The sequence below is a fragment of the Thermobia domestica genome, chromosome 8, assembly GCF_964235325.1.
Source record: "Thermobia domestica chromosome 8, izTheDome1.hap1.1, whole genome shotgun sequence".
NCBI lineage: Eukaryota > Metazoa > Arthropoda > Insecta > Zygentoma > Lepismatidae > Thermobia > Thermobia domestica.
The window spans coordinates 63,466,687-63,482,636 of NC_137461.1; the positions used below are offsets into that span (position 1 = coordinate 63,466,687).

A 15,950-nucleotide genomic window follows, 5' to 3' on the forward strand; every position below is an offset into this window, starting at 1 on the left:
AAATTTTCAAATCACTTTTAAAATCTTTGAATGTTACATGTTAACTGGCAAACAAAATTTAATCTATTCCGTAAATATACTGATATCACGAGTTATATTATGGTTACTACCAGTGGCGTCTTAGTCATGGAAATATGAAAATTCTCCAAGATATTTCATTTACTTTAATATGGTAAATAACATTTCGGAGGGGCTTAAGCCCGGAAGCACCGCCCTTAAATATACCACTGGTTACGACAGTCGTTGTGTAATAAATGTTCTTGACGCCTCGTGTCTACATCTGTTGACAGTTTGCGAATTACAAAGCAGTTGAGGGGGATATTCCGTTTGCTAATACTGGATGTTGCTATAACCAAAGATTTCCTCCTTATTCCCCTTGTAATTCGCACACTGTTTACATATGTAGATATGAAGCGTCAAGAACATTTTTTACATAACAACTACGGTAACAATAATATTTACGGAATAGATTAAACTTTGTTCCTACCGTAGTTAACATGGAACATTAAAAGATTTTACAAGTAATTTGAAAATTTCTATTGTTTTATTCATTGTAAACATATAGTGAATTAATATTTTACTTATAGTTAGTATAATATTTTACTTACTTGTGAATTAATATACAAATGGCTACTTTATTGGTTGAAGCAAAAGGAAGAAGTTTGACTCGAACAGGAATTGAATCTGGAACCCTTTAATGATGAGTCAAAGATTCTCCTTACTTTGCCAAGCCGCCACTTGGTAATTTTGTGCGTCGTACAATATATACAGCGAGTAGAAAACTTTAAGACGGTTTTTCTCCGTTATTTTTGGCCATTACGCTCTCCCAATTTGCAATATTAATACTTTAAATGTGCACTACCAACTCGCAAAAAATGGTCCCGAAGTTCACTTATCAAAGTCTGCCTTCTCCTTCTAAGTGAAAAAGGAACTTCAGCATTTTTGAACATTGATATTTGTAATTGCAATAATAACAATAGGACTTATACTACTACTTGGCTTTCAAGACATACAGCCTGTGAGTTTTTAGAGGAGCTAACTACTGGAAACAATATATTTTTAAACCATTACACTATATAAATTATTATATAAAAATTTATGTAACTATTTGTGCCTGATCATCACGGCCAAATTACAAAGTCAAATTAAATGACTTTTGGTATATAGTTAGACCGTAATCCAAACTAGGATGTTATCACTTTTTACATTATAATAATATCTTAAGGAGGTAGTGGGGATTCGAATTTCTGTTAAAAAAATGAGTATCTCGCAAGCCGTTAAACTTATGGAGCTCAAATTCAGTATATTAACTCTCTATTGAAAATGAACACAACGTCTCATAGCATTTTCTAAAATTCTTCTTTATGAGCAGGAGGCGGCACTTTCTATATATGCAAAATTGGTAGTGGGTTGATTTATAAAAATAATTGAAAATGATCGATGTTAGATGAGAAACAAATTCACAAATTGAGAAACAAAAACCATTCGCTTTCTACTATAATAATTGCTTAAGCTCATGTTTATTATATGGAGCTATTAGGGCACAGAACAAACAAGCAATAAAGTTGTGACAAAATAGACATAAAATTTGTAATGTACTCTTAATCACACGGTAATTTTAAGTTTGGACTGTACGTTTGTCTACTTACCTTGATTTGGGACTTTCAAATTTCATGCATTTTTCCACTGAAAAGTATCAATAATTCAACAAGAAAATAAATTGTACCATGATAATTAAATTGAAATTCATCGAAATTTGTCCTATGATAAACACTTCACCGTTTTATATATACAGTAAAGGTCAGATCCCCGTTATTGAAATAGACGGGTGCTTGAGCGAGTGACCGTAAAAATTTAAACTTCGATTAGTTAGAATTTCACAACCTGGTTTTACTATTACAAGTATAAACTCTTTAGTCAGTAGAGAAGAGGCTGTGTATCATATGTCAGAGTTGATAACGATGTGTTTTGGTAGGTGGTGGGTCGGAGCGGGTCGGTGGATTGTGGGTCAGAGTGGGTCATTGTGAGTAGTTGGTACGAGTGGATCGTGGTGAGTGGTGGGTCCGAGTGTGTCATGGTAGGTGGTGGGTCAGAGTGGGTCAAGGTTGGTGAAAGGTCATGGTGGTTCATGGTGGGTGGTGGGTCAGGTTTTCATTGACCCACGCCATCACTACCTCAGATAGTTCAGTGCTCGTGGTCCCGTGTTCAATTCCCGGAGGGAGATCCTTTGAAATTGTATGTGTTTTCGATGTATCTGTGTTCGTGTCCCTGTCGTTCAAAGTTCCTGGAAATAGCTTAAAAAACGAGTATTACTAAGTATAATAAAGACACGTTACGGAGATACTTTCGGTGAATCAGAAGAGAAAGTGGCTGAGGCACTATATGTATATTTTTGTTTTTTAATTTAAATTTGAAGTCTTTCGACTATAGTACTTTATCATGACAGAAATCAGTGTGTTTCGTCGTTATCGTAAACGTGTGCAATTTGCTTCATAAACGAGTGTTTTTCTCACTCTTACTTAACAGAGCAGTCTTAGCGTAATGGCGTGAGCATTCGTTTCGTGATTCAGGGGTCCTCGTTTTGATTCTCGCTGCGGTAAGTTGTTTTTATGAAATACAATATTCATATTTCTGATGTATAATAAAAAGAAAAAAACTCAATCTCTTTCGGTCTTTCAAGTTAGAGTGGAGACTACTTTCTTCACAGGGGAAATACTAGCAAAATGACGTCACATGTCTGTCTACAACCTTGATTCATACTGTGGTGGAAAACTTAACGTGTTTAGCTAACAATTCATGAATACGATCCCTAAGGGTCAGGCTTAGGGCCTACTATGAGCCATAAATGTGTCTGAAACAATATTGTTTCCGAGCAATTATTCCGAACGTCTTTCACTATTACTCCTATTGCTAGAAATAATAATATTCCATTCGCGATTTCCTACACGATCCATATATCCGTTAAAATAAAATTTGTAAATACGAACTATTCTTTTATATATTGGTATGTATATTTTGTCAAAATATCAATATCATGCATACATAATCCAAAGTCTTTTAGCCAAAGAAAGCGTGTTACTATGTATCGTGATGAAGACAAATCCTAATTAATTTCTGTTTAGGCATTCGAAGTTTCGATATTAATGTTGTCCAGGAGCTGACATCTTCTTTCTCCCTCTCATTTCCTTTCGGACACTAATCGCTCTTATCCTTTCTCTATCACTATCTCTTATCCTTACTTTTTCTTTTTGTAATAACTTCAGTACGCTCATTTACATTGCAATAAGACGTATTATTGAGGTCTTAAATTTTCAGTAATAATAATAATAATAATAATAATAATAATAATAATAATAATAATAATAATAATAATAATAATAATAATAATAATAATAATAATGGTATTAAACTTTTAAAAGTTTCCCTAAAATTAGGCAAAACTTACAGATAAGCCGGCATTTCGGGAGGGTGTCTGGAGCTCCAAGACACCTCTTCAACTATCAAAATTTTAAACCAAAGCGTTCCAAAGAAGTTTCATGCATAATGTATTCTACTGTACGTTTTAGGGAAAATAACTGTAATAAAAATAACTGAATATCACTGAACAGTAAGGCATACAATAAACTTAGAGCTCCTCCTTGGCTAAGCGGTTAGCGTACGCGCCTTTGGCGTGGGAGTCCCAGGTTCGATTCCCGGCGGGAGCTCATGTGGTTCGGATTACACGTTAATTAGTAGGTCCACGTCTCATATAGCCTTGCTGCTGAACGGGACGTTAAACTCAAATTCAACTCGAACTAACTTTTAGGATATGCAGAAGTAATTATAAAAGCTTAGCTACAAAAATACCTACACAGACCATAATAAATTCAATGAGCTCCAAAATACAAAGTAACAAAATAGCGTATAAGATTCAGTATACAAAGCAATTGTTACTTAAAGAATGGACATACACCATTTCGAGTTTCGAGATAAAACAAGAAATGTTTACGATACTTTTCATCTCGTCTCGATTTACATCTCCAAAGCGAAACGATAATTTGAGTTAGCCTTGTCTCATCTTGAATGTAAAATGTTAACTCTCGCCTCAATTTTGTTTATTTTGTTTCAGAAACGAAATTAGAATTCCTCTTCTTGTGAGCAACACTAAACAAAACCGAAATATTCTTGCCAAATGTTACATTTCTGTTATGGATAGAGCGATAATAAACTCCCAACTTTTAATCTTCTATGAGATAATAATAAATATTATTAGTTTATTATTATTATTACTATTATTATTCCTGAAGATTTGATAGTTGAGGTATTGAAACATCCGAGTATTCAAATATCAGAAGAAAATAAAACGTGTGTCATCGCCGATCAATCACTATCAAAAATTCTAAAGTAAAAAAATGTACTGGTCTTTCGTGGATCCGATTCGATTCGCCTACCTTCAGATTACTGGTCGCGCGCCTTGACCACTTCCACGATTACTACGCAGCAATTGATTTGTCTTTAGTTTGTTTAATATAATGCACGCGCCGTATTTGATTCAAAATAAAGGAGTTTTGTATTTTGTTTTTAAAAAAATCTGTAATGTTGATAATTTAGTGAATACAGTGATATAACGCCCTCCTCGTCAATTGCATATTCCTGTGTTTTGCCAATCAATCTGACTATTAACAAGCTACTGTTTTGATCGAACAGAAAAGGCTCTTTATTTAGAAGGACCGGAAGAAGTAACGCTTTAGATGAGTGGTTAGAGTTGTTGTTTTCTAACCTGGCGGCCCGGGTTCGATTCCCACTTTCGCCGTTTATCCTTTTTAAAATATTTCATTTACAAGGCTGAGCTCCAGTTAGATGGTGCTATATGAAAGATAATCTCCACTGAAGAAATTCAGTGATGATGTAATCCTGAAAATAAAGGAAGGAAAAGGAATAGAGAAAAGGAGTTACAGAATTAATTCTGTTAATGTTTTTATATTTGATATTAACCGTTAATTTCGTGCATTTTTAAACTATTGTTTATTGACACTATATTTTCCTCTTTTCTCCTTGTGTCTCAATGTGTAAATTTGCACAAATATTAAACAAATCACGAACCCTCAGTTACATTTGAAACCTAGGGAGAAATACGTTTAATACGGGTAAGTTCTCCAACTCGTTAAGTGTTATGGAATTTTGTATTTGTAATATTTACAAATTAATTACTGCATAACAATATTTAGCATTTTCAAACATTATTTAGCGAAGAATGAAATCAGATAAGTTCTTCTTTCGAAGTAACATTACATATCAATCAGTGGCGGCGGAGCCTAGGAGCTCAGGCCCTGTTAGACCCCCAAAATTTTCATTAGGTGCTGGGCTCTTCCCCTGAGTGATCAATCCATACTTTAATTGAGTTGCAGGTAGGACTACTGTTAATAGCTTTAAAACTCAGCTCAAGGCTTTGTGTTTATTTTACAAAAAGTAATCTAATACATATACCGCATAATGTATCCATATACGCATATATGTATAGTCATTTGAAGTAATTTAACTTGTTTATATATCCCTCATTTGAGTTAATTATAACATTATTTAAGTTCCCCGACTGTTATCTTCTCATCGGCGCCTCTGGTGTCCGTATATTTGTTTCTGGTACTGTGCTGTGTACTGTGAGTGCAAGTATGCAATGACTCCTTTTTGTTATTTCGTTACCCAGCATTTCTCCTCACTCCTGCACAAAAACACACTTTACGATTTGTTCTTTTTAACAGGTGGGGCAACTTCATGCTGCTGTCCTAGCTACTCTAACAGACGTAATTAATCTTATAGCGGGCCCAAGTTGGGTTGCCTAACTCACGGACTTTGTACCTCAAGAATTTCTGTGGCCCGCTTTACACCAATTGACAATAATGAAATATGCATTTTTAGATTGCATATGCGTGACTTCCTTTACGTTGATAAGGACCATCATCCACAGTTTCGGGAATTCGAAATAGGGACTGTTGAAATTTGTCTTTTTCGCTATTTTGTGTGCAGCCCTAGCTCTGAAACTATGCACTTTTTGCCAATGGTCCATATGAACTTTTCCCTTATTTTGATTTGAGGAATCACCTCTTATAGTTTGTCGGTATAGTTCATTAACACTATATATATATATATATATATATATATATATATATATATATATATAATGTTAAATCAATGCAGTTGAAATGTTTTCTTTACATTTATTGAATGTGGGACAGTATTCGTGTTTCAAATTTAAATATCATTGTTTTATATATTTTCAGAGCGTTCTTTCAAGACAATCTGATCTAGCAGTTGTTAAAGACAAAGTATATACCATTATTGCTGTGGCAGGGAGTAAAGGTGAAGAAAGGTATAGGTAAGGTATAAATGTTTAAGCTTCTACATTTTGTAAGTGATTTGAGGGCAATTGAGTTCAGATTAGACAAGAATTTCCATCTTTTAGTGGCTCTCACAAATGGCTCAAATGAGATTAACTTGTGAACATTTTTTTTATTTCGTAATGTTTTGCTGTTCTTTATTAATTTCTCTTTTATCTCTTACCTAAATTTTATTCTTCTTGAATGAATACGGCATTTAATTTTTCAGATCAAAAAGCGGGTCACTCTTGAAAAATTGCATTATAGTCATAGTTATGCATTTGCTTATAACAGAAATTATAATTAAATAAATAAGAAGTTAAGATTCACGAACACTGACTAATCAAGTCGGTAATGTTTTAAATATCAAATTTCTTGGGGGAGGACAGATGTGATTCGCGAACTGTCCCGGGTTAACAGGTGTAACAAGGAATCTTTTATCCCCGCGAATAGTGTTGCCACGAGACGAGACATTTCTCGTGTCTCGTCTCGTCTCGTAAACGAGACGAGACACGAGACGGGACAGAACCCTTTTAGACGAGACACGAGACGAGACGGGACGTCTCGTGAAATGTCTCGTCTCGTCTCGTGTCTCGAAAATGAAAACGCTGGCGGGAATGCCCAAGATTGAAATTGCCAGTGGTCATATAGATTGCAAAAGGAAAATCCCCGTTGTGAGAAAACATGTTGAAAAGCCTTCATACAAAAGTGTCCTCTGTCTATTGAATGAAACAATCGTGATATATGAGCTTCCAGGAATATCATCCTTAATGCCTTGTCCCCAATTCCCCTTGCTGTAAACTGAGGAATTCTCATTTTTTTATTTCTGGCTGGAATGATGACAAACAAAATCAAAGACAGGGAAGATTTTCACAAGGTCAAGAAACCGAACTACCATCACCATCTATTCAATTTGAAAACTGGGTAAGGACTACACTCATTACAGGCTGTAGTTAAAAGTTCTGGCTGAGATGGCGAAAGAGAACAGAACAGACTACACTTGTCTTTATTCTCTGGTGGCGGTATTCTTTTTGCTATATGAACCGAAAACGGCAATTGAAGTATGTCATCTTGGAACTAAAATTTTGTCTTCTCTCTCTCTCTCTCTCTCACACACACACACACACACACACACACACACATACACATAAAAACATACTTTTACCATTTTACCAATCGCTCGCTTATTATACAGCAGTCATGTTGTAAAATTCACCTCTTCGTTTGGAAGGCGGGCGAAGGACAAAGAAAACAAAGATATTATCGACGAACCCTTCAAATTGTTTGCTTTCAGCAAATTTATGATACTAACAATAACACTTTAGGTGAAGAGGTTTTACAGGGGGACCTTCGTTTTGTTACGCGGAAATGTTTGATCTGACCAGAGTGCGAAATTGCCCTCTGCTTTCATGTTGAGAGGAGGGGAATACTTCCCTTCCCTAGTGAATAATATTCATTAGGACCTGAATTATCTTCAGAAATTGTTTCTTACAGGCATATAAAACCTCTCGAACTTGATAAGTTTAAAGAACATTTGGTATAATATTCATGGAACTCCGTTGAAAGCAGAAAATATAATGAGAATGATCAAAATTCGAACATTGGAGAACATAATTAACAGAAAAGAAATAGGATACCCAAATCATATTTTTAAACCTGCTATACAATGTATATCCTATATTTTTACTAATTCTTTACTCCCATGAAAGTATCCTGGGGAGGATTTTCTCTCCAATTTTTTCAGACTGAAATCCTTTTATCCCGTACGATTTCGCCCCCTGACACAATACGAAAAAACAAATGCTGTTAAAATCCATACACATGACCATTCCAGGACTCAACCCGGGGCCTTCAAGCCATGGTCTATCGCCGCAGACCGCTCGGCTTGGTATGAAGATGTACGTTGTATGATTGCGAATAGGTCACGACAATATAAGAAACTTTAATCCAAAATGGCCAACCAAAAATCAACTTTTTTTAGCCACTGGCTAATCTGGGTGTACTGTCATGAGTTTGTTACACAAACGGGGCAGCCACCACATAGTAGCACACACCCCGCGGTTATGGGAACAGATTTGAACCATAAAGGTGAAGACTGGCCCCAAGCATTCTTTCGTCCGATGAGTCGTTCAGCTCCCATTACTATGGCACTTTAAGTAGAGCTTACTGTGCAGTAACATATAAAATTTCAATCAAATACTTTCCATTACTCAATAAAATTATTTTTGTTCCGAGCTTTTTTTAAAAAAAATAATTGCAACAAATCTAAACATGCTAAAATGGAAAGTAGTTTTTGGATTGTTATGGGTTAACACTGTGAAACCTAAAGGCTGGAATATATGAAATCAAAGTGTACACACATATCTATCTCTCTATTTATCTATATATCTTTCCATCTCTCTCTCTCTGTATATATATATATATACAGACACTATAAAGCAAGTGGGCTGATAGTATACGATAGTATCGGGGATGGTGACACCTTTACATCGAACTTTGCTTGTCGTGTAAACATTATTTGACATTAGTGTCTTCATCTTCGACGTACCTATGAGCAATTTGCTGTATATTCGTGTATTGAAACTGATGAAACAAATTTCAATGTTTCTGAATGTAGAAAAAAAAGCCAGGGTCGAGAAGCCTCAGACAACTAACAGCAGAGATATTATCTTGTAAGCTATTTGTCCTTGCCTTGTGAGCTTATTTGAATTGATTTTTAAGACCTTTAGGCAACTTTGGCGATGGATGATGATGGGAAAATTAGTGGAATGAAGAAAGTGGTAGGATACTAGACAACTTCGAGGAAACACACACATTCGAAAAATGAAATGAAATGAAATCTTTGAGTTTTACGTCCCACGGTTATGCCAGTTAGGCTAAAGGAGACAATGATGATGAGTAATGAACGAAATGGTGGAATGTAGAAAGTGGGAGGAAACGGGAGAACCCCGAGAAAACCCACGCACACGGTGTTTGTCCTCATACAAAGTTCACTTGACGGGGCTGGGATCGAACCCGAGACCCCAAGCACAAGAGGTGAACGCTGGCTCTACCACTAAACCACAGCGGTCCCCACACACATTCAATGTTTGTCCATCACAAAGCTCACATGTCACTAACCGAGATCGAACCAACTACCACATACACTGGAAGTGAAGGCTTCACGGTGTAGCTACCGTGACATTTCTTGTCTTGTGTGTTCTGGGTAATACTTGTAACTTAGTTGTATCTTGATTAGCATGGTGCAGCCTGCTACATTTTACTTTCGTTCCCATGGTATGCTGCTATAATTTTTACGGAACGAGACAAACGAGACGAGACGGGACGGGACAGAACCTCTCGAGACGAGACACGAGACGGGACGAGCACATTTTTTCGAGACGAGACACGAGACGAGATATGCTTTTCACGAGACGAGACGAGACAGCCTGAAGTCTCGTCTCGTGGCAACACTACCCGCGAATTATTAGTGAGGGAGTAATAATTTCCCAGGGAGTAAATTTTCACTCCCTCGAATTCTCTAAGAACGCTATACAATTTTATTAATATCTCAGGACAACTATTATTATTATTATTATTATTATTATTATTATTATTATTATTATTATTATTATTATTATTATTATTATTATTATTATTATTATTAAATTACGTTATTTAAAACTTGTGCGGAAAACCGAAATAATGAGTTCTATTCCGGAAATTTCTTGTCATTTTAGGATTATTGGAAGCACCACAAGTTTTGTTTTACGTTACGATAAATAGTAACAATGCATGAATGGAATTGTTGCCTTCTATTTGAGTCTGTTACATCTGTTTTCTGACGAGAGTAAACATTATTTGCCTTTGCCGAAAATACTTCAGAATATTTTACAATTTTGCCTAATTTTGATATAGTTTGTTGATTGTTTTCATGTTATAATTTTTTTGTATAGTTTTGTGTTTTTAAATTTTGTTTGTTATCCCATATAACGTCCAAACTAGAAAAGGAGATCACATAAAAAAAGAAAAGAAAGCAAGAAAAGGTTAAGAAAATCTCTCCCCCTTCTCCTTTTCCAATGCATTTACATATATCATCCCAGTTAAACTCATTCTCCCTTTCTAAAACGGCGTTCTGAAACTGGGCAATCTCATTGCAATAACAAACAAGGTCCTGTATCTGTCTGTACAGGTGCTGAATGTGGACAACACATATTTCAACTATAATCTATGTTATTAAGGGGAGGACAAACAAACCGATGCAAAGAATTTTATTAAAATCATATTTCCAATTAGCTATCAAACGTGTCTTCTACCTTTCTTTGTTTCATATTTTATTAATATTTTCCATTCATCGTTTCAATAATTATCGGCATCTCTAACGAAATTATTGGGAGTAAATTAAATGTAAAACATGTATGCCCAAGTTATTACTGTAAAGGTAACCAAGAAAGTTCTGTCGCTCTTTTATGGAGATCTGTGTTCAATAGGCCCTCACACCATGCGTTGAATGCGAATGGAGATAAGACCAGTATTAATGTGGGTATATCAAATATACTACCAGGTTGTGGCAGTTCAGTTACACCGTGAACTTGAGTAAGAACAGAGTGAACATGGGACCTCCACAGAGCGTCATATACTGTACGAGTTCAAACTTTGATCAAACGCCGCAGCAGCAGGGCGGAAGATATGCCAGGCCTTTGGTGAGGTTGTCGTGACTACGCGGGCAGTGCAACGGTGGTTTAACAAGTTTAAGGACGGTAACGAAACACTCGAAGACGTACCATGTGCCGCAAGACCAACACATATCCAAAATGAAGATTTTCAGGCAGCAATTGAGGTGAATAGTGTCCAGACATGTGAGGAACTATAAGTACAATTAAGTGTGAGTGGAGAAACCATTCGGCAGCACATCCATCAATTTGGGAAGCACTACAAGTTGTGTCGATGGGTCCCACATAATTTGACTCCGGACCAGAAGGCAACTCGGGCAGACACTTAGCTTCTTTGCTGTCTCGTCTGAGGAAGGATCCATTTCTGGACAGGGTGTTGACATGTGATGAGAAGTGGGTCCTGTACGAAGCACCACGGCGCCGTTAGCACTGATTAGCATCCCACGAACATGTTCCAAACCAGCCGAAACCAGCACTGCACTAGAAGAAAGTTCTGTGTGTTTGGTTGACTACTCGCGGCATTCTTCATCGGGAACTGCTACCAGCTGGTCACAGCATCAATGCAACTGTGTACTGTCAGCAGTTGAGCCGTGTTCAAGAAAAACTCAAAACTCTCAAGCCAACACCTCTGAATCGAAAAGGGGTCTTCCTGTTACAGGACAATGCTAAGTCCCACGTGGGTAGTGCGACCGTTCTACGCCTTGGATGAGAAACACTATTGCATTCATCATACCCCCGGACATTGCACCGTCCGATTATCAGCTGTTCCATTCCTTGGACAATTACCTTAGAGGACGCCAATTCAAATCCCTAGTAGAGGTGCAAAATGCACTTGATATTTTATTCGCTTCAATGTCCATCAAGTTCTACCGCGATGGAATCCATGACCTTCCAAAATGTTGGCAGAAGGTCGTCGATGCTGATGGATACTATTCTTGATCTTCCAGGTATCAATGTTCGAAGGCTGTAGGTGAAAAAGCGACAGAACTTTTTTGTTACCTTTATGCTATAATCAAAGAAGTGTCCATGTTCATAGGTAGTAAAAATTCACACCGGAAGTCTATAATAATAATAATATGCTGTGTCACTAGTTAAATAATAACAATATTACCTGTTAAATTTAAAAAATGTTCTAGAATATATTACAAATAGCTTATCAAGAGAACGACCATTAAATACCTATCAGGTTATTATCAAGCAATCTGTTATTCTTGTTCCACTGAATCACTTTAGTTCGTTGCTAAGGCGAAAATGTCGAGTATGATACATTTTAATTTTTCAGGGAATACAGTAATAATTTCCTTTGTTTTTGAAATATTAATGAATTTTACAAAGCTAGTTAATTTTAAGTAATTGTGAATTTATGAAATTAATTTTTTTCGCCTTAATTTTGTAGCAGGCCCAATTTGCATATGTTGAAGATGCGAGATCCTTTTGTAGAGGTGTCACATTCTGAAGGGGACGATGTAAGGTACATTGCATTTTAATTTATTACAAAAAAAAAAAAAAAACTTTGGCTCTTAAAAGGTAATGGTACATACTGAATATGCAAAATGAAATTAAATCTACCTATTCACGTGCACTATTCTGCCGTACGGGCTAAAGAATGCGGATAACAAATCCAAACTGTGAAAGAATTTGTGGAATGTAGTAATAGTAAGAGAAATAGAATACTCTGAGAAAATCCATGGCCATTACAAATTCAAATTAAACTATTCCCAACTTTGGTAGATATTCCACTCCTAACTCATTATTGCTTCATAGCCTGTTGTGCAAAACATTACCCTTCTACTCTTTTGTATTAACTAGGTTAATTATATTCACTAACCATATAAGGTTTGTATTTGTCAAAATACAATAAAATAGTGAATACTGTGGTGTACGGAGAATTTCCAAGGCGGAGTGAGGAAGGTTGAAGCACACTCAATCTCATATCCTTTTAGAACAATTTTTTTTTTACAAATATTGTAGTAAATATCCAGTTTTTCCATAATGTCTTGCTAAACGGGGAAGGTTAGAACCCCAAAACACCCTCTTGCATACGCCATTGAGTAGCTACTATTCAGCATTAGGCAAACAAAATATTGGAAGTGTTACCTAGTGTGCTTAGCTAGAAACAAAAATCGACGATAGTCTTAGCAATGAGCAGCATATTTTTCACCTTGTGATATGTTCCTAGTTATTTTTGTATCACAACTTGAGATTTTGCAGAATTAAATGAAGGAAATAAATATCTGTGTACACTGAGAAAAATCAGTTATCCGGACAGCGGTATATTGTACACATATACAGAATCCTCTTGCTGACTACACAAATCAGTGTGGAGCATACGTTATCCATATGCTACATACGCACTGGACCTTAGATGTTACATCATGCGGTTGCAGGATGTCTGACATCTAACAGTTTGAGCTCCTCCGTGGCTAAGCGGTTAGCGTACGCGTCTTTGGCGTGGGAGACCCGGGCTCGATTCCTGGTGGAGGCTCATGTGGTTCGGATTCCACGTTAATCAGTAGGTCCCGTCTCATATAGCCTCGCTGCTGAAATGGACGTTAAACTCAAAAATTCAATCAATCAATAATCTAACAGTTTCCCATATATCGCATGCATATACATATGTTACATTCCTCAGCTATATGTTATATACGACCATTTGTATGTGAGATCCTGACCGCCTATATTGTTTCATATGGAAAGTATGTATAATATAAATGGAACACCTATACGGAAAGTATTATAAAACATGCGTTTTCAGTTATACGTTTGCTGTAGGTTAATTCTAAGAACTACAGGATTTACACATGTAACATACGTTTTTACTCACGCCACATACGATTTTTTCTCAGTGTACTTTAACCACAGAAAATTTTAAGCGAATTTTATAACCTGTTCTACACCGTAGATGCAACAATTTGGAGAAACTTTCACCTGTTGTGCAAACAGAATTAAATACTAAATGCTACAAGCTACTCGGTAACTGGTTATAAAATAAGGCATCAAGATATAATGTTTCTAGAAAACACTGAACCGCATGATAGTTTTTAGCATACATTTTTGTGTCAGATTTACTTTGTGATACATATTTGTGTGCGCTCATAAGTGGAGAATTCGTGTGGATCTCTTTTTAAAATGTTAGGGTGATTAAAATAGGAAGACTACTCAATGGAGAATGCAGAGAGAGGGCTTCCGGATTTTAACCAACTCCCCTTGAATAAAATATAATGAAAAAAATAAACATTTACCATATTAATATAAATACTGGGTTTATGCTCTACTGTGGGACAGCCGTGGCCATTGTCTTACTTCTAACGGTGACTATTGGGTCCGGGAGGAGATACTGAGTATCTCAACGTGTTCGTGATACCTCAACACGTAAAAGAGACGAAGTTTCGTATTGGTTGGACAAGCCTACCAGGGGTACTGTCTTGAAAGATAGAGAATCTACATCAGTCATTGACTATACGGTATACCTATACCATAATAACAGGAAGTCCCGTATTGCTAGGACGATCCTACCGGGAGGGGAATGCCAGTTTATTGTTTGGAGAGGGACTGAACGGTGACTAGGAAAAGGTGCCGAAGCCAAGTATCTGGGTAAAGGTTTTCGATCCCAGTAGAACCGTGGAAACTCTTCAAGATAAGGGACTGGCATCAAACTCTAATGGTAACTTTACACGTACGAGTGAATTCGGATGAGATGTGCGAGTATCTCGATGTGTACGGGGTACAGCCCATGTGATACAACTTGTTCATTGTGACAGATGCTTTTTCTTTTTTCAGGCACGTGGACATAACAATCAGGCAAGAAGAACTTTTTCTATGGCAACGACATGTTCAGCTAATTATAGTGGCTCATTTCTCCCACTCTGCAATGGTAAACATTCCACCTTCTCCACACTTTGCCAGTTTGAATATAAACAAATGGACATTTTTTAGTCGTATATCAACTTGAGTAGTGGACCTGCTGTTAATGAGAACATTCTCTTTAGTTCTTTTTTATGTCATTTAATTTTATAAAACTGAGTTTACTTGCAGTGAATAACTTCGTGTTTCAATACCCGACGCAAAGCTAGCAACACAGCATTGAGCACCACGTGCGCGCAACGAGCTGTCAGAAAGGACAAGTAGTATCAATTGCAGTACCTCTACACGGAAGACAGTGACTATTGAACGATAGAAGTAGACAAAGCCGGGAATGAACAAGCCTCTCGCACATGCCTGGGCACCGAAACTGATTAGGACTGCCGGGCAGTGGTCATACAGTGGGATTCAATAGTCTGTGTGAGCTTATTCCAGAAATCTGGGAAACGGCGCGGCGAGTATGGGCGGGAGGTGAGCTTGCCTTACAACGCTCGGGCACTATGCCTGCAGAGCATGGAAGGCCTTCGCTAGCAAGGTCACCTCCAGAAGGCACTCAGGACTTCGGCCTTTCCGCGAAGTGGGCGTATCTCACTCCTTTAGAGAATAAGGGTTACATCGCATTTGCGAATCAAGATTGAGGGACACACCTTGACGGTGCACCACGTGCACGAGTAATAATTGTCCACCATTGAAAAAGTACGGGCAGGACACATCTAACGATGCCGGTCCAAAACTTGGGCCAAACGACCGCAGCTCGTCACAAGTGACGGATGAAATGTGGCAGTAGACCACTTTCATCTAAAAATATACGTACAAATACCCCAAACGATATGAACTTTGGAGCTTGAACGCTCTGTTCCTTCAAAAAGAAAATCAGCATACCCTACTGGATCTGCTATTGTTATATTCACTTGTTAGAAATTTAAATTTCCTTGTACTGTACAAGAAATAAAGTTGTTACTCAACTTCTTTCCCGTGGCGCTTAAACTTAATACATAGTTACTTCCTTATTGCTTCCGAGCACACTTGTATTCAAATGTATCCTCGAACAGGTTACGAATATAATTCGAATTAATCAAAAACT

At 37.0% G+C, this 15,950-nt stretch overlaps 1 protein-coding gene across 2 annotated transcripts in view; it reads left to right on the top strand.

The window, feature by feature from the left end:
• LOC145692961 (calpain-5-like) overlaps positions 1-15,950 on the top strand; it is a 168,361-nt gene that overhangs the window by 96,702 nt on the left and 55,709 nt on the right. For both annotated transcript variants that reach the window (XM_081768555.1, XM_081768556.1), the window contains 2 exons: positions 6,258-6,352; positions 12,402-12,476. In XM_081768555.1, the coding sequence (XP_081624681.1) occupies positions 6,258-6,352; positions 12,402-12,476 (170 nt within the window). The remainder of the gene's footprint in view (positions 1-6,257; positions 6,353-12,401; positions 12,477-15,950) is intronic.